The sequence below is a fragment of the Gasterosteus aculeatus genome, chromosome 16, assembly GCF_964276395.1.
Source record: "Gasterosteus aculeatus chromosome 16, fGasAcu3.hap1.1, whole genome shotgun sequence".
Taxonomy (NCBI): domain Eukaryota; kingdom Metazoa; phylum Chordata; class Actinopteri; order Perciformes; family Gasterosteidae; genus Gasterosteus; species Gasterosteus aculeatus.
The window spans coordinates 7,975,133-7,998,657 of record NC_135704.1 but is presented as its reverse complement, the minus strand read 5'-3'; the positions used below and the strand labels follow the sequence as shown (position 1 = coordinate 7,998,657).

General features: G+C 44.7%; 4 protein-coding genes across 10 annotated transcripts; 2 read left to right on the top strand and 2 right to left on the bottom strand.

The window, feature by feature from the left end:
• Positions 1-158: 158 nt before the first annotated feature.
• dcun1d2a (DCN1, defective in cullin neddylation 1, domain containing 2a) lies at positions 159-5,244 on the bottom strand. 4 transcript variants are annotated; one of them, XM_040201500.2, is made up of 7 exons: positions 4,869-5,244; positions 3,176-3,392; positions 2,928-3,096; positions 2,503-2,633; positions 2,313-2,395; positions 1,813-1,909; positions 159-1,680 (listed from the first exon to the last, which is right to left on the bottom strand). In XM_040201500.2, exons 1-7 carry the CDS (start codon positions 4,869-4,871, stop codon positions 1,601-1,603), a joined length of 780 nt encoding a protein of 259 aa, XP_040057434.1. In that variant the 5' UTR covers positions 4,872-5,244; the 3' UTR covers positions 159-1,600. The 4 variants fall into 4 exon arrangements, with proteins under 4 accessions (XP_040057434.1, XP_077946359.1, XP_077946361.1 ...); XM_078090233.1 differs by having other exon boundaries at positions 4,722-4,916; XM_078090235.1 differs by lacking the exon at positions 4,869-5,244 and adding an exon at positions 3,508-3,626.
• On the top strand, positions 4,270-14,069 carry tfdp1a (transcription factor Dp-1, a). 4 transcript variants are annotated; one of them, XM_040201497.2, is made up of 13 exons: positions 4,270-4,481; positions 6,233-6,545; positions 8,547-8,633; positions 8,753-8,819; positions 9,071-9,183; positions 9,829-9,950; positions 10,124-10,289; positions 10,459-10,605; positions 10,702-10,770; positions 11,129-11,280; positions 11,979-12,145; positions 12,714-12,792; positions 12,907-14,069. In XM_040201497.2, the coding sequence occupies exons 3-13, from the start codon at positions 8,622-8,624 to the stop codon at positions 13,043-13,045; spliced, it is 1,233 nt and encodes a 410-aa protein (XP_040057431.1). In that variant the 5' UTR covers positions 4,270-4,481; positions 6,233-6,545; positions 8,547-8,621; the 3' UTR covers positions 13,046-14,069. The 4 variants fall into 4 exon arrangements, with proteins under 4 accessions (XP_040057431.1, XP_077946357.1, XP_040057432.1 ...); XM_078090231.1 differs by lacking the exon at positions 6,233-6,545 and having other exon boundaries at positions 4,271-4,481; XM_040201498.2 differs by lacking the exons at positions 4,270-4,481; positions 6,233-6,545 and adding an exon at positions 7,509-7,762.
• A 1,295-nt stretch (positions 14,070-15,364) lies between these two features.
• Positions 15,365-19,706, top strand: LOC120834459 (rhodopsin kinase GRK1). The gene is made up of 7 exons (XM_040202456.2): positions 15,365-16,864; positions 17,518-17,645; positions 18,113-18,270; positions 18,362-18,445; positions 18,550-18,674; positions 18,774-18,975; positions 19,058-19,706. Exons 1-7 carry the CDS (start codon positions 16,166-16,168, stop codon positions 19,345-19,347), a joined length of 1,686 nt encoding a protein of 561 aa, XP_040058390.1. The 5' UTR covers positions 15,365-16,165; the 3' UTR covers positions 19,348-19,706.
• A 267-nt stretch (positions 19,707-19,973) lies between these two features.
• On the bottom strand, positions 19,974-23,013 carry mettl21cb (methyltransferase 21C, AARS1 lysine b). Its single transcript, XM_040202458.2, has 5 exons — positions 22,888-23,013; positions 22,075-22,175; positions 21,771-21,934; positions 21,582-21,699; positions 19,974-20,554 (listed from the first exon to the last, which is right to left on the bottom strand). Exons 2-5 carry the CDS (start codon positions 22,163-22,165, stop codon positions 20,157-20,159), a joined length of 771 nt encoding a protein of 256 aa, XP_040058392.2. The 5' UTR covers positions 22,166-22,175; positions 22,888-23,013; the 3' UTR covers positions 19,974-20,156.
• Positions 23,014-23,525: the final 512 nt, after the last annotated feature.

The following is a 23,525-nucleotide window of genomic DNA, read 5'->3' as shown; positions in this document are numbered from 1 at the left end:
CGTCTTCATCACCTCATTATACACAATATACCTCTGACATATTACAGTGTAAAGTTGCAACAGAAACAAAACAGAACAAACAATATGGAATTCATGGGGTTTGTTGTTAAAAGCCTTAACATCAAATGTACAAATACCACATGCAAGTACTGAAGACATCTTGTTAAATTAACTTTATTATTAACAATTAACAACATGGAGGGAAAATCTGAAAAAAAGAGGGAGAAAAAAAATATTAAAGCTTTCTTTAACACACGTTTTTTCACGCTGTGTTTACCATAACTGCTTTTCAAACCCTTGCGTGTGTGAGCAGCTACTGATCAACAAATGAACTATTTGTGTGAATGATTATGGGAAAACTCATGCTTTATTCCATCTTTCTGTAATGAACAATATACTTCGGCTACTTACATGATGTATTAACAATATATTCTAACTTTCACTACTGTCAGTAACACTGGACAGATGGGCGCGTATGAAATATAAATATTGGACAGACAGATATTTATCCTTAAGGCTTACTTTTTCGACCGGTTGTTGCCCTCTTTAGTGTCCTGGCTTCTGAACTTAAGGCTTTGTGCCGCTGTAACATACAGATATGTATCATGCGATGCTACGGGGAAGTCTCTTTCTTCACTTTGAATTCAATTTAAATGCTGCAGAATCAGAAAAGGGACAAAATACTGTTCCTTAACAGTTAGAAAGAAATGGGTTTTTTTTTTTTGGTGCTGTGGACTCGGCCCCTCGAAGGATTCGAGGGCCGACTCCCCGCGGATTATTCTGACAAATGAATACCACCAACCGACATCACTTCCTTCCAAATCAAAGCCTTGCCTTCACTTTAGTGAAAATGAATGTGTGAAACCAGCCCGAGGGGACGTAAAAAGCGCTCAACATGCTTTCAATGAGAAGCTCACAATTCCATGACTTGACAGATCCATCTAACAATTAAACCGACAGCATATCATCCACTATGTTGAGGCGTCCCGATAGGGGATCTTAGCATTTACTGTACATAAAATAACCACCTTCTGCCTTTATAAATTGAACGTATTTATATTATTCTTCGTATAGCTCTCTTTGTAAACTGTCCCAATAGATACAGTATGTACAGTAAAAACTGTAGTTCTGTTGGTGCTGGTGTAGTGAGCACTCGGTCCTGAAGTTAAGAGTAAGACAAGCTTTGCACCTTTGCCCCTAAACTTCACGTGACAAAACAAAGCTGACGAGGGAGAGTCTTAAAACACAGTTTTTGCCTCTTCAGTCCCTTTAGAGTCCAAACAGCCGATGAACCCCCTCCCCCACTGACGCGTGGCGCTCCTCCTGGAGCCGAGCAGAGGGACGTCCGGGACGCGGAGAACCGCAGAGACGTCGGTGAGACCGGCGGCGTCCGTACGACCCCTCAAAGAACACGGCTGCTCCACTTCTCATAGTGTTCAGTCCGCTCGCTGGAAGGTGTTAAAGTGCTTCCGTTTTCTCTTTAAAGTCTGCAATGTTTTTTTTGTTGTTGTTTTTTTGTACAAGTCTTGAAAAAAAAAAAAAAAAACTATGAAGTCACTGTAAAAGAAACGAGGTTCTGGCTCTCCAGTCGGGATTGGATTTAGAGAGTTTTACGTTTTGATCCTGTTACAATTGGTCGGGCGAATTCCACAAAATCATCTATAAGGACCGGCCACGCGCCTGAGAAAGACAAACAACGGGATATTGTCAGTGTCACATCGGTTTCAATAAAAACGCTCATATTCGCAGCACAACAGAGAAGACAAACGGCTCAATGCCAAATGTTGAGCAACTTTGTCATCCAAAACTCACCTTCCTCATCATAGTTGTCCATATCGTCCGCAATCATGCTCCCAAAGTCCAACAATAGGTTCCATGTGTCCTTTGGGATGGATCGTTTATGATGTTCCTGTAACGGACAAGTGCTGGTCAATATAAATCAATATGTTTTTATTCAGCTGGTATTAATTTTCCCCCCTTAACTCTGTAAACCCCGTACACACACGCCGCAGTGTAAATCCCTGGTTCTGGTTCTAGAGGACAAACACAATGCGTGTGCACTCATGTGATGCTGCAACGCAATTTTTCAAATTTACATATTTTCCTTTTCTTTAATTTCCTAATTTCCTCTATCCTCAACTATACCGAACATTTTTTTTTCTTTCTGTAAAGAACAACGAAGCCAGGGAGTATTATATGCCTTCAAAAATGCTGATTTAACCAACGGAGAACATTGCATTTCTGCACAAGCCGATCTGCTTGATAAGATCCGTGTTTGCGGGGACACAGATCCTCATCTCACCGTGACTCACCAAAAGGAATCTGTTCCAAAGATCGAGGAACTTAAACCTTCCCGACAGAACCAGGTTCCAGTAGGCTACGGCCATCTCCAGGTCTGCACGCGGACAGAAAGCACAACACTTCATTCAAAGCGATTGCAATTCAGTGACAGCACTCAGCGAGCTGTGTTGTTGTTGTTGTTGTTGTTGTTACTCTTCTTACCTAGACCCTTCTGGCCAGGATTTTTGGCAAAGTTAAAGGTGAACTGGTAGAAGTCCTTGAACTTCCCACTATCTTTGAGCTCCTGCTCCAACCGTGGCAAGAGGGCCTTCAGTTTTTCGGGGCTGTCACACCTACATCGTTTACACAACACAAGCAATAAATACACAGACAAATGGAAGAAACACAAAAAGTCACGTGTTTTTTCCTTCATGCACTTTGACTTGTGAACTTCAACAGTCAAAACACAGCAGCTCTTCCACGGAGTCATTCCACGAAGACACAGAATACTCAACCTGTGGTGGAGAGGCTCTATAAATAGACAACCTTCCCTCCCTGCAGCCACACGGAGCGAACCGCCGTGCAAAGATACTTCGGGGGCAAAGTGCTTATTTTCCTGTGTGCCCGGCGCCGATGTAACCACTCACCCCAGCTCGGTCATTCCATCCAGAAACTCCTTCTTGGTGAACTCGCACTGAGTGGCAGCACGAAACTTCCACGCGACGACAAGCACGCTGATACTGGCCGGGTCCAGTGAGAGGTCGTCACAAAACTGTTGGATCCCGTCAATGCCGATCTTGTTTTCATCCTGGGGATCTATCGAGGGGGGAAATAACGGGAAAAGCAACTCTATTCTAGTAAACATGTCACGTCACTGCACAGGAGTCCCGCCTACCTTTGTAGCGATTGTACAGCTGCTCCAGCTTTTTTCGGTCCACCGACGTTTTCATGGATTCCTTGCAGTAGAGATCTGGGTTCTGAAAGTAGTTGTCTGTGGCCACTTCTAGTTTCCAATCATTCTGCGTGAGGCAGTACACGGCCGTCTTCTCCCCAGCCTGCGTGAAGGACATGAACTGCCGTACCTTGTCCCTCTGCGAAGACTTTAGCTTGTGCTGCATAAGTACAGGACAGGGGCTGTCAGACACCGGCGCGATCAGACCGGGGAACACGGACAACAGCGCGCAAACACAGAGCGAAACACAGAGGAGGACACACAGCGACACGCACACATCCACAGGCATCCAGGCGACGACCGCGAGACACTCGTGGAACACTCGTATATCAAGCTATGGGACATGGCGCTGGGGATTCTGTCCTATCCAACAGGGGCTTTTCTGAAGGGGGATGTTGTGGATTCTCAGAGCACATGCTGTACCCAGGAGGGGGGGGCTCAGATAACTAGAGTCATAGCTGTAACATGAGTAGGGAAGCGGGATGCCAGCACCCAGACCATGAGCTGCAACAAGTCTGGTGCGTTCATTTAAAAAAAAAGAAAAAAAAGAAGAAGATAAATCTAATTTCGCAATGTTGTAAGAATAATGTATACACCAATATTTCACAGTAGAGACACTTTTATTGAAAATATTTTTGCGAGTTAAGAATTTAAACTCAGAATAAAGTGCCGTTTAACTGGAATGCAACTTTTAAAGGCCGGTGACGAACAAAAACTAACCATTAAAGTTATGATCATACTTTAACCTAATTCAAGACAATTTCTGGTTTCACAACTGTAGCTGATTGACAACAAATTGATAATTGATTAAGCATTTCATTAGGATTTGGTCATTTCCTCTTTGACATTCAAATGAATATCTCTGAGTTTTTGGACTGTTTGTTTTGGACAAAACCAAACACGAGTGAAGTATTCTCCTCGGGGCTCTGGTGAACTGCCATGACCACCTTTGACTATTTACCCAACGATCCACCAGCCTGATGGTGATCGCGTCCCTGCACACTGTGCACGAGCCACCGTGCCCCCCCCACGCCGGCTGCACTATAATATGGCCACTTGCACAACACCGAAGAGAAGCATTTCCTGTAAACCGGAGAGCAACACTGCGAGTGCATCCAGCTGCTGCAGCCTGCGCAGAGTTCTGGTATTAAGAGCAGGCACCGGGTCCAAGGGCCGTGACCGTCCCGACCGCCGTGCACGCGGAGCAGGAGGGCAACCACAGCTTAGCATGGACACATTCCACCAGCTGGTAACTTATGCCGGCTAATGCTAGCCGAGTTAGCCTAAATGCAACGCTGACATCCAGGGGGGGGAAACTATCACCGGGAACGGACTGTCGCCGGGATTTAAGTCAAACGACCCCGCGTGTGTGTGTGTCTCTGTCTTCGGGGTCCAACCGCTGAACCCGATCACAGCCGAAGTTTACCAGCCTGCCAGTAAAAGGGGAGGACGAGTAGCTAGCTAGCTGCTCCACAAAACACCCACTGACCTTCCCTGTGACGGCAGCGAGCGCCGGTAACTAGTCGCTGAAGGCTTCGCGAAACGCGACACGGCGCGTCGCTTAACGCCGCGAGCACGCACGCGTGGACGGCACCGCGGCACCGCGGCCGGGTTCGTGTTTATTTTGGTTACCTACCATTTTCACACCCGCTGTTTGACCAGTTCGGCAGCCCGACTGTCGCTCATTCTGCGGCTGCGCGGAAGTAGGTCGAGCAGCTTTTCGTGGGTTTCTGGTCGTCTGTGGCGTTTGGAAGGAAACGCGGGGCTTTTACAGTAACTGTGCAAGTGCTGTTATTTGCCCTTTTGTGGTTGTCATTTGCCCAAATGAATCCTCGCGCTTGTCTTGTCTTGTCGGGGGAGAGAGGAAGTGCAAGTGAGGTAGTTTACACTGCTTTTGTAGGCCACACTGTGCACCACAGGACTACTCCCTAAAAACACTTTAAAAATGTATCTGAACCCCACCCTTCACCCCGTGCTCCTACACGCTCTGACTACTGACACCCAAAGACACGTTTTAATTTAGTATTTAGTAGTACTGCATATAACATGAGAAGAAATAGTCTACTGGGTGGAGTGTGAGTTTTTATCTCGTGTGAAAATGAATACACCCTTCAACAAATGTGAAGGGTGTATAGAAAACTGATAAAGTATCTTTGCATGTCAGTCTTCCTTTTTTTGTGGTTTTACGGTGAAACAACATGAATAAGCAGGCGGATTTGGAAAAGTCTTGCTATTCATACCAGTTGTAAAACATATTCATGGGTATTACGATCATCGTACTCAAGCAATTGTATTAATTCTAAAATACTTCTTATAATTATGTAACAAAAAATTTAGTCTACACTCAAATTGTAGAAAACAACTCTATATAGCAATTCAACATCCTGCTATTATGATATCCTTCCATATTATAGTTCCTCACAAAGAATATCATAGTTTCTCACAAAAAATGATGAATTAGTTGTTTTGAGCTCCATGCTGATGTGAGAGAGAAGAGGTCCGATAACACAAAGCAATAGAGAGACATTACAGGTCATTTAGCAGACGCTTTTATCCAAAGCGACTTACATTACACTTTAAACCCATGGCTTTTTCACATTTTTGCCCGGGGAGCAATTAGGGGTTAGGTGTCTTGCTCAGGGACACTTCGACATGGCACATGGGGCAGCCTGGAATCGAACCAACAACATCTAACCCCTGCGCCACAACGACCACAGAGACAGAGACTATGGGAGACAAATGTCTGAACAAATTTACAATTGTTTACTATCAATTAAGTGGTAATTACAATAAATTTACAAGGTATTAAAAACTTGTAAATTAATTAATTAAAGCAGAATATGTCAGTTCGGAAGTGGGTGGTTGATTACCAGTTTGTTCGGGGATCATATTATAATAATAATTTAGGGCGGATTGATGAATCTGAGACACAGTTAGGTAATAGACTGTTATGTTCTGAGTGCTTCCACGTGAATGTGTTTCTTACATTTCTTCTCCCAGATCGCCAAAACGTCTTGAATAGGCAGCTTCATGGTGTTGGAGAGGAGCACAGGACGTCAAACGCACCCTCACCCTCCTGTCCAGCAGGGGGCGCTACACGTGCGTTTGACGCCATCTGGCATCCATGGGACGAGAGTTGTGGGCATGAACCACACCGACTCGCGTGCTTTCGTCTCATCGGTGCCGTCCAATCAGACTTCGCTAAATCGAGACACCGCCAAGATCAGATTGTGAGACGCGCTGCTGTAGCGAGGCTAGCGGCGCGAGCATAGCGGAGGCTAACAGGCGACCTGCTAACTTGGGAAGTGCACCGGTAAGCCGCGTTTATACACCTGTGGCTCGCTGTCGATGTTTTACGTCCGTTTTACCTTTTTTGGGGGGCTAAGTCTCAAATGTATATTGCCAGCCGACACAAAGCCAACGTAGTAAAACAGCAGCTAATTCTGTCAGTGTTGTCGCTGACAGCTGTGGGTTAGCTAGCTAGCTAGCTGCGCGCTTGAGGATCGACAGTTGGCTAACAAAGCACCGGCGCTCCTGGCTTTCAGAAATGGAAGATCGCCGGTTAGCTTGCTGCTAAAACACTCCGCGGCCATTGCTATTAATTATCACAATACTAGTCGCCCCCCACCCAAACTCCATCCGTTCACGTAACATATCCTCTGACAAGTTGCGAAGTTAACGTCGGTGTGAATGAGGCAAACGGCGGCGGGGTCACCGGCAGGTCTGCGGTTAGTTAAACTGTTGATTGTGGTCCATCTGCTCGCCAGACTCTGGTCCTCTGTGACCAAAGGGTACATTTTATCAAAACGAAACGAAAACAAACCGATACAATGCGTGTGTTTACACCAGTATGTTCGCTCAGTATCCATCTTAACCCGGTGTTGTATTCAGTGAGATGTACATCAGCATAACGTTAGTTAGGGAGAAAGGTTTATACGTTTATTATTATCAGAATAAATAAATAATCTGTCTGAATAAACTTCTGCACAAGTGTATTGTTTGTCTCTAAAAGGCAGCCGGCAGTATCTGACTACTGGAGACCCAAGAGTGTCAATAATCCGCGATAACACATTGATTACTAATCTAATCGACAGAAAATAACCGATACATCAAACATTTTGACAGTATCTTTTTTATGGGGGGGTCTAGGTTCAAATGTTTCATTACATTTGTAATCAAACACATCTCGCCTCTGATGAAGTGTTGACATTATGTTTTATTTTTCTTTCGCTGGCTCGTCTGTCTGTATTAACTGTAAATGATCACTTTTTAATACAGCTCCAATGCTCGACGCGTCGGGCAATTACTACCCGGATCCCCACGACACACTGAAAGTTGAAGAAAATGAAGCATATGCTTAAACACTTTGCACCAATACATTTATCTTTCGGCGGAATTAGTCTCAGAATTATCAAAAAGTAGTTGAACGGCGCTTAGTTTTGTTTCCTGTTTGGTGGGATTTAGACCTCCTCTTCCTCCATTCTGAAATGCCAACAACAACAGCCGCCGAAGAAGCAGGAGAGTGCACTCGTAAGTGCACAGGATCGTCATATTAACCTCACCCACCGTGCGAAATGCCTACACGTCTCTTAGACGTCAACCCACACTCAACTCTGTCTGCGATCCGCAGCACAAGACCCAACAATCGCTCAATTTTGTGTCAATCCTTTCAAAGCGTGCACGAGCTAACTAGCTAGCTAACACCAGCGAGCTGATCCCAACGCTAGCTGCTAGCTAACGTTAGCAGCATTCAGGGGAGGAAGGGGGCTCGTTCGTTGCTATCTTTTGTACCGAATGAATGATGATTGTACCGCATGTGACCTTTTTAAACATCTGTAAACACGAGGCGCTTTTCCTTAGGTCACATTATTAGTTGTGCGCCGGTGTGCTAAAGTTAGCATCGGCTGCGTGACCTGTAGCAGAAGTTGGACGATGCCTCTCCTCCGGACGTGCTCGGTACCTGAAGTAGGCCTTGGGCACACTTAGCGCAGTAAAAGTTGTGGGCATCATTGGGTGGTCTATTGTGCTTCTGCGCGCACACGGTGCATCCAAACATTTACGACAGAGGTTTATGCGATTGAGATGGTTCGGAAATATTGACATTTTCCCGTCAATTTCTCACCGTGGGAACAATACCGGGGGACACGAGCTAATGGTGGAGCTGTAGCTTTGTACAGTGTGCTGCAGTCCAAATGGGCCTCAACGTGAACTTAAGTTCACTTATACTAAAACAAATTAAATGAATCAAACGCTCTGGAATAATATGGAAACATTATGGGAACATATTATGAGTTTGTTTGCTTTCTGTCCTCAGGGGTCTGAAAAGTGTCAAAAAGAGGAATACTTTCTTTTTTAACCTGAAGCTCAACTCCTCCGGTCCTTTGGGATCATGGCTAAAGATGTAAGTAACTATTTTTAATTTGTAGTTTATATGCCACAACCGTATGTTTCCTCCTCTGGATTCATGCAATGGCTTTAATGTTGTTATACATCACCGCATTAAGTCCCTTTCCTTTGCAGGTTGGTCTGATAGAAACAAACGGAGAGCTGAAGGTTTTCATCGATCAGAATCTGAGCCCTAGCAAAGGTATGCATCGTTTTAATAAGTTACTTTTGCAAATATGGCAAAGGGATGCTATATTGTCCATTGGGATTTATTCCAGATTGGATGTATCCAACAAGCAGATGTTACTGTTTAGTTTCATTGATTGCATGTCCCACAACTGGAAGAACGTTTCTTAACATTTAGGCCCACGTGCTCGTTATTGGACAACAGGGGGCAATGCAGTATCGATCAAGAGCTCCTCTAATTACTGCTCTCCTCATGTCCCCTATTAGGTGTCCTCTCTTTGGTAACTGTCCAGCCTACAGCTGTCCCCGTGGCCAAGCAGCTTCTACCCAAAACTCTTGGGCCGTCCAACGTAAACATTGCTGCACATATGCCACACATGGTGAGTGATGCTCCACACACAACTACCACACAATATAATGTATAATCAGACTTCTGGGCTTTCTCTACCACGCTTAGAACTTCTCAATACAATAAGAATAATGTTGGGCTTTTTGAAGTGTCAGTGTCCCGCGGATGCATATATGTATAGATTTGTCTTGCTGGAAGTCTTTGCTGTGTCTTGCTGTTGTGTAAGCCCCCCCCCCCCCATTATCACAGTGAGGTGACCGGGCAGCAGGTAGAAGGCAGTTGAGCCTAAGCTTATCAACTCTGCAGTCAGCAGGATTACACTCATCATCCCATTATATTCGTGGAATGTATATGTAACGAAAATCAGCTTAGATATCACCTGAGTGAAGGAGTATTTCACCCGGGTCCTTGTGCCTCTTCTTCTTGTAGCAACAAATAGTGGCTGTAGCGCTCAACATAAAAAGTGTGTATTGAGTCATGGACAATAACCTGTCGCATAATGTCAACCAAGAAATAACAAATAGTGGTAGACTTAAGGGGAGCAAGGGACAACTACCTCTAACTGCACATCAGTGTTCCAGACGTCAAGCAAAATCCTCAGTTCACATCTCCAATGGCCTATAAGTTGATAATCACTATGCGTTAATATTGTCTTCCCCTTATTTATCCCCTGTAGGTGATAGGAACCCCACAGAGGCCTACTGTATCTAATACCATTTTGGTAAACAGTCCACATACGCCCAGTTCGCAGTTCCTCACTCAGAGTCAACCATCAGACGCCTCTCCCTGGTCATCAGGGTAAGTTTTCAAATAAAGAGTTAGGTTTTAAAAGCATTCAACGTCATTTTGGATCGATGTGGGAAATAAATGTTTAAGTTTTTAATTGAATCTGATATCGAGGGAGAAAATGTAAAGATGTTCATCATTGTGTTTTATGTGAAAATTGAATTGGGTATCTTTTCTCTCTGCAGAAAACGGGGTAAGAAAGGGGAAAAGAACGGGAAGGGCCTGAGGCATTTCTCCATGAAAGTATGTGAGAAGGTGCAGAAGAAAGGAGTAACCACCTACAATGAAGTGGCAGATGAACTGGTTGCAGAATTCAGCTCTGCGGACAGCCACATGTCGCCCAATGACGCAGTGAGTGCTGCAGCGGCGTAGCATCCTTTCAGAGTGATTTAGAAATGGATTGGAAACAGTCATTAAGTGCACTGCTTGACTTTCATTGAAATTCTTTATATTTTTTGATGATTGTTACAATCTCAAAATGGTGTTAATATTTTTTATGTTGTTTTTCCATCCATTTTAGCATGTGTATGACCAGAAGAACATTCGGCGGCGTGTGTACGATGCACTCAATGTGCTTATGGCCATGAACATAATCTCGAAAGAAAAGAAGGAAATCAAATGGATTGGCCTTCCCACAAACTCGGCGCAGGAGTGCCAAAACCTAGAGGTACCAAACACGAGACTATTCTCACTACAGCTCATCTAAAGGACGCCTCGCCTTACGTCTTATGATCCTTGTTGTTTTTCCTTCTTTTAACTGCAGGTGGAGAGACAAAGGCGGCTGGAAAGAATTAAGCAGAAACAATCGCAACTTCAGGAGCTCATACTGCAGGTGGGAATGCACCGACTTCATTGGGGGGGGATTGAAATATCCTATTTTATTGAAGTAGGAAGGAGAAAAATATCAACACCTCTCACTGTGATGCTGCCTTCTTCAACACCACAGCAAACTATCCCATTAATGGTAAACGTGTAGCGAAAACCTCTCTGACGGCGTCGCTCAATAGTGAACATTATTTTTGTGCAGTGAGAATCAAAGCTGGCGTGTGGCATTAGTTTGGGATAATGATAAATGCACAGCATCAACTATCAGCGACAAACGTGCTGAGCTACAAAGTCAGCTGCTCTGTTTGAGACATTTACAGCAGGACTGCAGATGAAAATTTGTATCTTTCTGTCACATCTTCCAGCAAATAGCTTTTAAGAACCTGGTTCAGCGGAACAGACAGACGGAGCAGCAAGCAAACAGACCTCCACCTCCCAACTCCATCATCCACCTCCCCTTCATTATCGTCAACACCAGCAAGAAAACGGTCATCGACTGCAGCATCTCCAATGACAAGTACGTGATCGTGCTACTATAGAAAGTTAAAGTTCAAGACTCGTGTTCTTTCAAATTGAGAGCAAAAGAACATTGTTTTTTCCTGAATCTTGAGCCTGGTTGTGTTTCGTGATGAGGTTGATAAACGGATGCTGTTTCTCGGGAATGTGGCAGTTGAGCATGTTGTTGTTTAGCAGCTGAGCGAGCGTGAGACCTTTCATCGGGCTGCAAAGATGACTAAAGCTAGTTTAGGAGGAAAAGACAAGGGTACAGGTTTGCATATGGACGATATGCGAATGTCCCTAATACTTTGGAATCAAGGAACTACAGCGAGCCCACCGCGTTTCTCCTTTCCTCTTAAAACGCAGAAGAGCTTTTCAAATCCAACGTTTTATGAATGAACTAAGAACGTTTTCATTTATCATCGAGGAAAAGGTGCCACGAGCACATTTGAAGAGGTTGAAGAAACAAAAGGACAAAAGAGGGGGGGGAAAATGCTGGGTCAAAATAAAATTTTGCTCTGAAATCCCTTTTTTTTTTCTCCTTCTATATCTCCAGAGTTTCCCCCTCACAGATTCTGTATACCTAATACGCAACAATCGTTGGCTCTAGAGGAGAGCTGAGGCGGGAACCCTAATTGTGGCTTTTCAGTTGCAAGATGGCCACAATCCTGCTCGACCCTTCTTATGTCTTCTGTCCTTACCCCCTCTCGTCCGCAGGTTCGAGTATTTGTTCAATTTCGACAGCATGTTCGAGATCCACGATGACATCGAGGTGCTGAAGCGTATGGGCATGGCTTGTGGTTTGGAGGTGGGGAAGTGCTCTCCAGAGGATCTGAAGGTTGCACGCAGCCTGGTGCCCAAAGCTCTGGAGCCCTATGTTATAGGTCAGTGCCACAGTCCCCAGAGTGACCCATCCGTCCATCGTTTGTTGGCTACTGTTGATGTAAACCAGGCGCATCCATTTCTCCGCTTCACATTAAAAGCTCTTGCAAATCAAAAAGAATGGCCAAAATAGGCGGCTATCTGCAGGTGAAAGGCTTCTGTTATTATTTTATTTATTTTTAATTTCAATAACATTGTTTTGACCAGATGTTATAATCAGAGGCTGAATTAAGTAATTAGTTTTAACTTTTCGACATTGTGCCAAACCACATATCTGCAATCATAATATCCTCTGGTGGGTCAGTTTGCTTTCACTTTCATCTAGACTTAAATTTGTTATACTTGAACCAAATGGGACTAGAAGCTTGGTCTCGGCCTACAATGGACAAAGCAGATTTATATTATTGTAGTTTTGTGGATTCATTCGTCCTTTTGCCTCCAGCATTACCCACAGAGTACAGTGTGAAAATGTTACGTAAGTCGTTTGAAAAAAGTACTTAATCAAACAACGTTTGCAGATGTGAGTGATAATTCAATAATCTAATGTCCATGTAATTTGAATTTCCCCAGAGATGGCAAAGGGTCCGATCAGTAACGTCTACATCACTGGAGGTTCCTCCGCAAATGGAACCCGTTACCCTGCAAGCAGGTGAGAAGTCCTCCCCGTTACCCCCCCCTCCCCCTTCAAGGTCTGATCTCTCCCCCCTTTCCCTCCACGATCACAAAAAAAAAAGATTCAAATTCAGTTCCGCTCTGCCCGTAGTGACGGCTGCACCGACGGTACCATGGCCTCCAGCTCGAATGACTCTCACTACAGCGGGTCCCGCGTGGAGACCCCAGTGTCTTACATGGGGGACGAGGACGATGAGGACGAGTACGACGAGAACGACGACGAAGACTAACCCGCCTGCGCCTCGCCACTCCCAACAAGCACAGTCCTTCAAACCACCGTCACCGCGGGGCATTTAGACCCCTTTGTGTTTGTGCTCCTTCGACCCTCCCACCCCCCCGTTTCTCATGCCCGTTTTTCTGTCTGGCTTTCTCAGGGGTGTAGATGAATATTGAAAGAACAGAGGTGTACGTTGCGACCGTCTTTTTTGTTACCGACCCTGCAAGGCGGCCTTCGGGCAGGTGTCGTCCAAGGGACTATAGTCTGTGGCCCGGCCCCCCACGCCGAAGTCCTTTGTATGTTTAACCCACTTCTCAATAAGCCATCCCACTTACTTAACCTCTGTAAAACCTGCTGTTGGAGAATGTATACCGTACCCGTTTGAAAAGTTATCCCTACTACTTTGCATTTGCGTATGTCGATGATCAAAGTGTTCTGAGATGGCCAAAGTGTCCTGTGTGTTCATGCAACACGCGGATTGTGAATGACTAATACAGTTGCCATGGCATCCCAGGATGGGACTCCATCAGAAGTGTTGATACTTTTTTTGTTTTGTGTTCCCGGCAATAATTTGTTAGTTTCTTAACCTCCATTGTGTTGGGTCGGCTTCCTTCTGTTCTGTAGGCAGCTTCTTTCCTGATCTTGTTTGCTAGTATTTTTTTATTTTATTTTTTTTTGTATTCTGGAGTTCTCCATCACCGCCCTGTCAACGCCTTGGTAGTGTTTACAAAATGATGGCACCAGCAAGGTAAAGACTTTTTTCAACCCAGGCTCCTAATAGGTAAATAAGCTTTGTTTGTGAATTACGTATATGAATCCTACGACGATTGTAGCTTATAGTATCCTTTAGAGGCCAGTGGTAAAGATAGAACGTACACAATTATTGATGTAACAAAATGTGTGGTTGCATAGGTCTTTATGTATTCCCTTCAAAGATCTCCCTTTTAAAACTTAGCAACACATGTACTGACTCTTCCAAAAACCTTTTCTGTAATCTAATATAAGTTTGCAAATTAAAATATAGATTGTTTTAATAATTTTGTATCTATAATTTGTGGGCTCTATTCCTCAGATATTTGTTCTGCCTTTTTTTTAAACTGAAAATGACTGTTTATAAGACCCTCAACTGATTCTAGACACGTGGTTCTTTTAACAAAGAGCCAATGGCTGAAGACTAGTTCCCAGACTTGAGTGTGCGGTTGACGGGTTTTGGGAGGCGTTGGCTTCTCAGAGGACGGCTGCATGTTAGACTCTCAAGCGGACAGCTGTGAGGTGAGAACTATTGATTATGTGCTCCTGAACTCTCATGATACCAGCGGCTTTTAATTTCCATATAACGACGGAGTTACAGGGGCACTCGCCGTCTGTGTCCTTTAAAAAAAAAAAAAAAGCGGAGCCCAAATGTTTTTGACATGGAGAATCGGTGAGGGCCAAAATGGAGAACGTGCCGCGGGGACGATTTGAAGGCTTTGTTCAGTTTCTGACGCCTGTTTATTGAGTCAGAGCCTGAAGCAGCAGACGTCAAGCAGGTATTTTCATCTTTGAACATGGATGCATATGTGCATTGAATGTTCTCATTCTGGTCTGCACAAAACCGTCCTAAAGCAGTTTCAGTGTAAATGATGAGGAGGGTGAGGGGGGCGTAGTTCTTTGGGTCAAACTCAGCTGACACAGATATTAGTCTGAGATGGTCAAAACAAGCGGGTGTCCTCCTGAACCCCATATTTCGTCTTCTCGACGTCTCCCTGCTAATCTGCGGCTTTGGCACAAAGCAGTGATTCCATCCTGTAAAGATAAGGACTCCCTTTGATACCAGCCGTGACGCTGGCACGTGGCCTTCAATGAGTGTCAGCCATCGTGGCAAGAACTTCAGCTGGACCAGCCACAGAAGAGGTTTGGAGCACTGGGTGTCAATGAACCTTTCTGCCTGTGGACGGAATGATGGGCAGGAGGGGAGGAAGTTGTGAAAGGTCTGTTGTATTCAGCGCAAGATGCTCTTGTTTAACCCCTCAAAAGTTCCGCTGAACTCGAGGGCTGCAGTGTTTGTCCTCCAGCTGTTCTATTTGTGGCCGGTCGGGCCGGAGGAGCCTTTACAGCAACCCACACCGTACAGCTGTGGTTCCACCCGGGGCCAAAGGGCTTCGGGCCCTCTTGCTCCGACCGCTCTGATCTTTAAACGATTTTGATCGCAACTACAATCTGCAAGTTTCAGGTGTAAAGTAACTGCATTTTGGCAGTTTGATGCTGTTCAATGCGATCTCTCCACAGACGTATCAACACTTAATAATGAAAGTACTTTTTTACAGTTTCTGCTGTAGTAGAGTTGAAACTTTGAACTTTTACTCAATGTAATAAGTTACACATCACTGGTTAATCTCTTAAAATGTAACAAATAATTGTTGCTTTGTATTCAGTAACAATGGCCATTTCTTTCTACACTGTCCTGTGTTTTTTAACTCTGCCCAAATACACGCCGGTGTAGTTTTGTGACTGCACTTCGCGCTGTTGCGACACCATCGGACTGAAATCTACTCGGTACTGAAAATTGCAATGACATTTATTTAGCAATGTGGTTATGCAATGCAATTCCATGCAACTATTTACTCCCCACGAAATCACCATCACTGTAGGGCCCAGTAATGCTCCTCTCTGCTGTACATACTGACGCGTCCTTTGCACTGATCGACATTCCACTGTATTTTGACTTTGGCTCTGTGGGTTTCCGAGTTAATCACCAACATGGTCGCTTTGCGTTTAGCGTCCGCTCCGTCAGTGGACTCAAATGCCCCCTTCTTGTGTTGTTCTGTTGCATCATGTGCTTGCACACTTTGTCTGGGGCATTAGGGTGTTAATGGATTACCAAAAGGTGTTGACTCAGGTATGTGTGTGTGTGTGTGTGTACGCAAATGATGGTGATGCAGTACTCTGTGTGCTGGGATCTAGTTGAGATAAGTCTCAAGTTCCCATTTCGCTCTCATGCTGCCTCTCCCACTGCTCTGTGATCTGTGCACATCTTTTTCTCACTTTCGCTTCATTCTTTTACCTCTTTCCCATCAGTAAGCAGCTGCTACATCAGTTTGCTCTTTTTGTAATGTCTCCCCTTTGCGTTGCCTAACAGTCACCGGCCCTCAGCATGGATATTGGAGGACTGACCACAGTGGTAGCTAACTCTGCTTACATCAATGCTCGTGGAAGCATCGATGGCACCAGCACCGCAGCAGCCCGGGATAAGAAGTACCACTCTCGCCTCAAACTGCCCCACATCACCGTGTGCGAGCACCTGCGGGATACCCTGGATTTGGCCTTTGACACCGTCTGCGTGGAACAGCCTATAGGCAAGCGCCTCTTTAAGGAATTCCTGGATTCGAACGCGGAGCACCACGGGGCTTGCCGCTTGTGGAAGGACATCGAGGGATACGACCTGGCGGAGGACTCTGACAGAGCAAAGAAGGCCTCAAAGATCGTCGAGCGCTACATGGACCCCGCCGCCAAACACTACTGCTCGTTCCTGTCAGAGGACATCGTAGCTAAGGTGAAGGAAAGCCAGGGAGCTGCGGGCGACGATTTGTTTGCTGCGGCGATGGCCTCAACGCTGGACTTTCTGCGGGAGGCGCCCTACGCCACCTTCCTGGAGAGCTTGTTTCTGAAAAGGTATCTGCAGTGGAAGTGGCTGGAGATGCAGCCCATGGACGCGGACTGGTTCCTAGACTTCCGTGTGCTGGGGAAAGGTGGCTTTGGGGAGGTGTCTGCCTGTCAGATGAAAGCCACGGGAAAGTTGTACGCCTGTAAGAAACTCAACAAGAAGAGGCTGAAGAAGAGGAAAGGCTATGAGGTGAGAGAACCAGCGTCCCTCTTGCTCATATTCAATTAAATCCAATTGGGGATCCTTGGAGAAGTATGTTTATATTTTAATGACTATAGTGTCATTAATAGTTTGGAAATGCAATATTTTTTAGTCTCTTGTATGTTGATGCATTTACAAATATTAATATTAATAAAAAAGAAAAATGACATCTTAATAATAAATCCACCCTCAGCTTTTCCATAATGTGCCACAAAGTGAGAGCGGTTCTGTAGCATTTCCTCCGGAAAGCACTTGACTGCAATGCAAGCAGCGATTTGTTTAATAAAAGCATTTTGCTGGCGTCCTGCTGTAGAGAAAAGGCGCTGCGCTGGATGGTATTAATCATCGTTGTCCCTGCCTCGTTTGGCTTTATCCTGCAGTATTAAATGCTGAGACCAGGATAGAGTGATTACTGGGAGCTTTAGTGAAAAGCTCTTCTGAATGGAACTTCTTGGCACAGTTACTTCTTGCCCTTGACTTGTCTAAGGTCATTTTTAAATGTACTTTAACCTCTTTTTCAATTGGCATGTTTGTCTTCAACTCCACAGAAGAAAAGTCTTCAGTTTAACTTTTTTTGTTTTAAATTGTCAATATACCATTGTCGTAAAAAAAAAAAGGAATTTTCTAATGTCTTCCTGTAGGGAGCGACGGTGGAGAAGAGGATTCTTGAGAAGGTTCACAGTCGCTTCATTGTGTCATTGGCGTACGCCTTCCAGACAAAGGAGGAACTTTGTCTGGTCATGACCATCATGAATGGAGGAGATCTCAAGTAATTTCACACACTTTTTCTTATTTGACAAACAGAACTTTTTGTTTTTTTTACAATACCTTTTCAATATCTCTGACGTCTCTTGACAAAAGACTGATGTGAGAAAGATGTTTTGATGCTGGGAATACAGTCCTCAAACACTATTCATCCCCGAGCAATGGTCTCTAACTACGGGGACATTAGTTTGTTTCTCACTGACAGTCATGAAATAAAGGTTCAGTAACATCTTTTAAAGATGCACTGAACTGCGGTTTATATGCAAAGTTGAGCTTTACAAAAACATGACGAAAATAACCCTGTGTCGTCCCTTAAAGTCACATCAGGTTGTCTTCATTCAAATAAATCCCTTTAAAATCCCATTTGAATGTGTGCAGACTAGTGTTTGCCAAATGAGAACAGCGCGACCTAATGCAGATGATATACCTTTAGGACGGAGCCCAATCTCACCTGCTCTCTGTTCCCTGAAGGTACCACATCTACCTGGTGGATGAGAACAACCCGGGCTTTGAGGAGACAAGAGCCTGTTTTTACATCGCTCAGATCATCCAAGGCTTGGAGCACCTCAACCAGAAAAGAATCATCTACAGGGATCTCAAACCCGAAAATGTGCTCCTAGATAACGACGGTAAGACATTTTGATTTCAACAATACACAAGAAAACCCTCCCCCGTGTATAAATATGAACTAATTAAGATATTTTCGTGTTGTCCAACCAGGGAATGTGCGCATCTCTGACCTGGGTCTTGCCGTGGAGCTGAAAGAAGGCAAAACACTGACCAAAGGATATGCTGGGACTCCAGGTGGGTCTCATCTGTACCGACGGCGTCCTATTGAGAGCCGTGATTTCTCCGTGAATGTACCCGACATAAACCGCCCCCCAATGGTCCGGCTTTGTCTCTTGCAGGCTACATGGCTCCAGAGATGCTGAAAGGAGAGAAGTACGACTTTTCAGTCGACTACTTCACTCTGGGAGTGACGCTGTTTGAGTTCATGGCTGCCAAGAACCCGTTCAGAAACCGGGGGGAGAAGGTCAGTCACGTTTCACCATTCAACACGTCGCGGGCAAAATGGCCAACTTTGTGGAATAAGTGAGAGGATTGACACTCAGAGCGTTGGTCTCTCGTTTAGGTTGAGCGCGACGAGATGAAAGAGCGCATGCTCACCAGGGTCGTTACCTATCCGGATAATTTCAGTGAGCACGCGCAGGCGCTCTGTGACGGGCTGCTGGCCAAAGAGGTTGATAAGAGGATGAGTTTTAAGAACGGATGCTGTGATGAGATCAGAGCTCACCCATTTTTCAGGGACATCAACTGGAGGAAACTGAATGCAGGTACCGTGTTGTTTTTTGTTCTACACGTTTGTTTCGTGTTGAGGGTTGTGTTAAACATTTGCATTGTTTCTCGCCCCTCCAGGTATTGTGCCTCCTCCGTTCGTCCCCGACCCTAAAGTGGTGTACGCCAAGAGCCTGGATGATGTCGGGGCTTTCTCCTCGGTGAAGGGAGTCGGATTGGACGACTCCGACAAGACCATTTTTGATGAGTTTTCCTCGGGCAACATTGCGATTCCCTGGCAGGAGGAGATGATCGAAACGGGCATTTATGGAGAGCTCAACATCTGGGGTCCTCGCGGCGGCGTCCCAAACGATCTCCGCCGGGAGTCGATCCTCGAGCAGCCAAAGTCATCAACCTGCTGCATATCATAGTCATTGAAACACTTTGAAAATACGTAAAGCACACATACAGACGGACATGTGCTTCTGTAGAGTGTATGCCATTTAATAGAAAGAGCTTTTTTCTTTGAGTTTAGGCTCCTTAGTTTTTACTATCAGCAGCTTAATGAACTTCTGCTGTTAAAATACCAAAAGCTGCATTGTCAGATGTTTCATAATTGCTGACAAAAAAGCACAGCAGATAGGTTATTTTGGTCCTGTTGTCATGAGTCAACTCAGATTTTGTTTACAACAAAACATTTTACTTTAAAAAAAAAAAACATTGTTGAATGAATCAGAAATCAACTGTATGAAAAGGTGCTGGCAAATAAAAGAGCTTGTTCAAATTAAAATCTGAGCTTCATTTCAGTCTGCTGTTTGGATGTAGATTTGCATTTCAAGATTAGGGGGCTCTGGTTGCCGTCCCCCACAAAATATTGAGGGTCAAACACTCCTGCATTCTTTATGACGCTGTCTATTTATGTCAACTAACTGTCAATAAGGAAGTGAGTACATAGAATGAACATCAGACTGTTCCTTCACAGTGCAGTGCTGCAGTAGCTGCTGGCTCTGGACTGTCCAGGTGAAAATTCAGAATAATAAGCCTCTCAGGCTCTCTATTGCTTTCAAATGTTTATTATTCACTAGATCAACACTTCTCTGCATGGGACAAATCAATTTTTTTTCTCTAGAACATATAAAATCAGTGAGGAAAACCGGCTGCATTTTCCCCTTTTAAAACTTGAACACAAAGCCTTTCAAATCAAAGCACCCCCCCCCCCCCCCCTTCTGAAGCCCCTCCATCACTCCTTGGCTGTGGCCTTGTAGATCCTCACCTCCTGCTGTGGGAGCTCAAGGACCAGCGTGCTGTTGAAACTTCTCCTAAAACACTCTGTGAACCTCAAGTCCGACTGGAAGCGCACCTTGTTGGCCCACAGCAGCGTGGTTCGGCTCCCCGCTCGGCAAAAGTGCCGCATGGTTTCCAGCAGCTGTTGGAGGCAGCCGTGGGGGTAGACCACATCTGCTGCCAGCACGTAGTCGTAGCGGAAGGACGGGTAGGGAAAGTCTCGCCCCAGGTCCTGGCCCCAGGTGAGGGCGGCCACCTGAGGGGCGTAGCGGGACCGGCCCTTGGTGTTCCGCAGAAGGTTGAAAGTCAGATTGGGCAGGATGTCTGGCAGGTCGGTCGCTGTCACCCAGGCACCTGGGAAAGAGTGCGAAAGAAAATAGCGGTTGAAATACAGACTAAGGAAAAACGTTTTTTTTTGCTGACTGGTCCATTGTGGCGGATTGAGCAAGGTAAGGCAACAACAAGGTAATTCACATAAAAACATTAAAAACATCCAAACATTTACAGACAGAGATTTACAAACAGTTTACAACATGGAGTGATACGTAAACGAAAAACAGCCGTAAAAACTAAAAATAGAAGAAATTTTTGCAATCTAAGAATGTCTTTAAGAATTCCAAATTGCAGAAATGGTCAATTAAAAGTAGCAGCAAAAAAAAAAATTTTAATCAGGATTTTAAGGAGCTGAGGGACTCTGCAGACCTGCAGCTTTCCTGGAGATTTTTTCAGATATGTGGAGCAGAAAAACTGAACGCTGCTTCTCCGTGTTTAGTTTTTGACTCTGAGCATGAATTCCATCAACATTCCATCCCCCCGACTCTTCCTCCAGCACCACCGTGAGGTTGTCGTAGAATCCGGCTGTGGCGGGTGAAGCAGTCACTCTTACTGATAAAAAGATGCTTCTGTTTGTTATGTATAAGGATGATTGAAAGACGGACCAAAGGGTCACGAGGTCAGTCTGACAATCACAGGAAAAGCTTCACAGCTACAGCCCGCTGGCGTACTTGTGACGCAAAGAAATTGTTGTGGGTGGATATTCATGTTCCTCAGACAATGAAGCAGTGTTTTGGTGACCGGCCGGTGTCCTCGAGTTCCACCAACACCAATGTAAAAATGTGACGTATGAGCAGTTAACCAGAAGATATGCAGCGTATATTAATGCAGTAACAATTTAATACCACATTCAAACAGTACCACTGTTTGAACACAGCACATGTTTTTCTATGATACATTAAAAACAAGTTCTACAAAAATGTCCTAAAATCACTAATTTAATAAATAATTAGTTTTAGTCTGATGTGTCCTGTTATTATTTCAGTGTCAAGATGTACCGGTGAATGTTTAATGTTTGACGCGCAGTGTAAACTGCACTTAGACTCACCGAGCAGCCCGGCCACCGTGGAGAGCAAGCCGGTCCCGGCCCCGATCTCTAGCACCGCCTTGTCCATCATGCTCACTTGTTGCTGGTTGTTCTCCAAGAACTGGCTCAAAGCCACGGCCTACAAAACAAACTCTCGTCACCACGTTTGCCTCAGCAGAGGAGTCGAGAGAAAGTGCACGGGACGCGTACCCCCGGCCAGATCAGAGCGCCGTACGTATCCATGGATTCACGGATGCTGATGTCGTGACCAGCGATTAAAAAAGTCTCTCTGCCCAGCGTGTAGTAGACACTCGGCTCCCAGATGTTCCTCCTGTCCAAAGCCTCTCGTGCCATCGCGTTCTGGTCTGTTAACGCTGCAGAGGAGAGAATTATGCTGCCGATTTATGGGACTGTTCATTAGAACAAATCCATCTGTTTGCATGTGTTTCTCTGCAGCACAGACGCCCAGACGAGTGATGCAGAGCACAGATATTCACATTGCATCCAACACTACCTCCATCTGTGGGACTCTGCTCCACCAGCAGTTTAGCCTCTTGTTCGTCATCCTCCTCCTTCTTTTCTTTCGTGATGCTTCTGTCGGACATGTTGGATTTCCTAAATCATAATATGGTTTATTTTTCAACTAGGTTTTCACATACAGGTCTGAAATAGAAAAAAATAGTAAAAAACAAAAGCACTATAAGAAATATGTATGTATTTTTTTCAAATGATTATTAGGAGGCAAGTAAATGTGCAAAAAGTGTTTTTATGAAGAATGTTAATTGAATAAGCCCAAGATTTTCTGGTTACTGATCTCTATGAAAGTAAGAACGTTGGTGTGTGGAAGGACCCCCTAAAGCCATAGGCCCACATGTCTTTTCTGTTTCGCCACAAATAGTTGTAAAACAGTTGATTGTCTGCAATATTTCGCACATACATACAGCTTTACTATCTGTCATTTTAAGCTCACTTAACAACAAAAACTTAACTTAACAAGACTTTTAACTTTTTAGTTATCTGGATTACCCCAAAACAAAAACGTTTTATATTTCGTGCGCATAATTAAATTATATGTGTGTTTGCAATTAATTTTTGCTCTGTATAAGTTGGAATGGGTTACGAGTGGATAGATTTAGTCCACTCTAAGACTAGATTTAGTTAGTCCCCCGTCTCTTTGGCCCGTCATTGACCCCAGAAACACATTCAGCTGGATCTCCATTCTAAAAGGACACAGTTGCATGTAATCCACAGAGAATCATTATCATCAGAACGTAAGTGAATCACTTCCCATCCACCAGAGTGAAAGCGTTACGTTGCTAAAACATACCTGGATGCTGCAATCGCCTGTGGCTCCTCTTTTCTCTTTGTTCTGGTGTTCTTAAACGCAGCGTCGCTGGTGACATATAGCCCTGAGCGAGGGCGGGGGGGTATTCGGGCGCAGATTTATATTCTGTGACAGAGAGATGAGCATCCCGGCCCCCTCCCACCACACCAACAACAACTGCCAGTGTGTATATTATCCATCTCACTGTAGACTTTTGAGGCTTTGAAATCAGATCCAGCATTTTGTATCCTCTGAAAGTCTTTGGCAACAAATGCTGAATGCCTTTTGATTGCCTCTCATCTTCAACTAATCATAGTTTCATATAAGACAGCAGGGACAAGCAAATATTTGAGAACTGCATAGTTTCACACCGTGCCAATATATTTATACATGTACGTATGTAGATTTTTTGGGATGGATGTTTTTCCACCTGCCAGGCTTCACATGAAATAGTCATAGTTTATAAAACAATCAGCGGGAGAGTGAGAAAAACCTGGATCACAGACACCTCTGTACCAAACATTATTCCATCCCTATGTGCCATCGCTCCACCTGCAAGCTTCTTCATCATACCTCCTCCAGTTAGCTCCAATTAGACAATCAACCGTTCAAAGCAGTTATGTTGAGGAATAATTGGGATG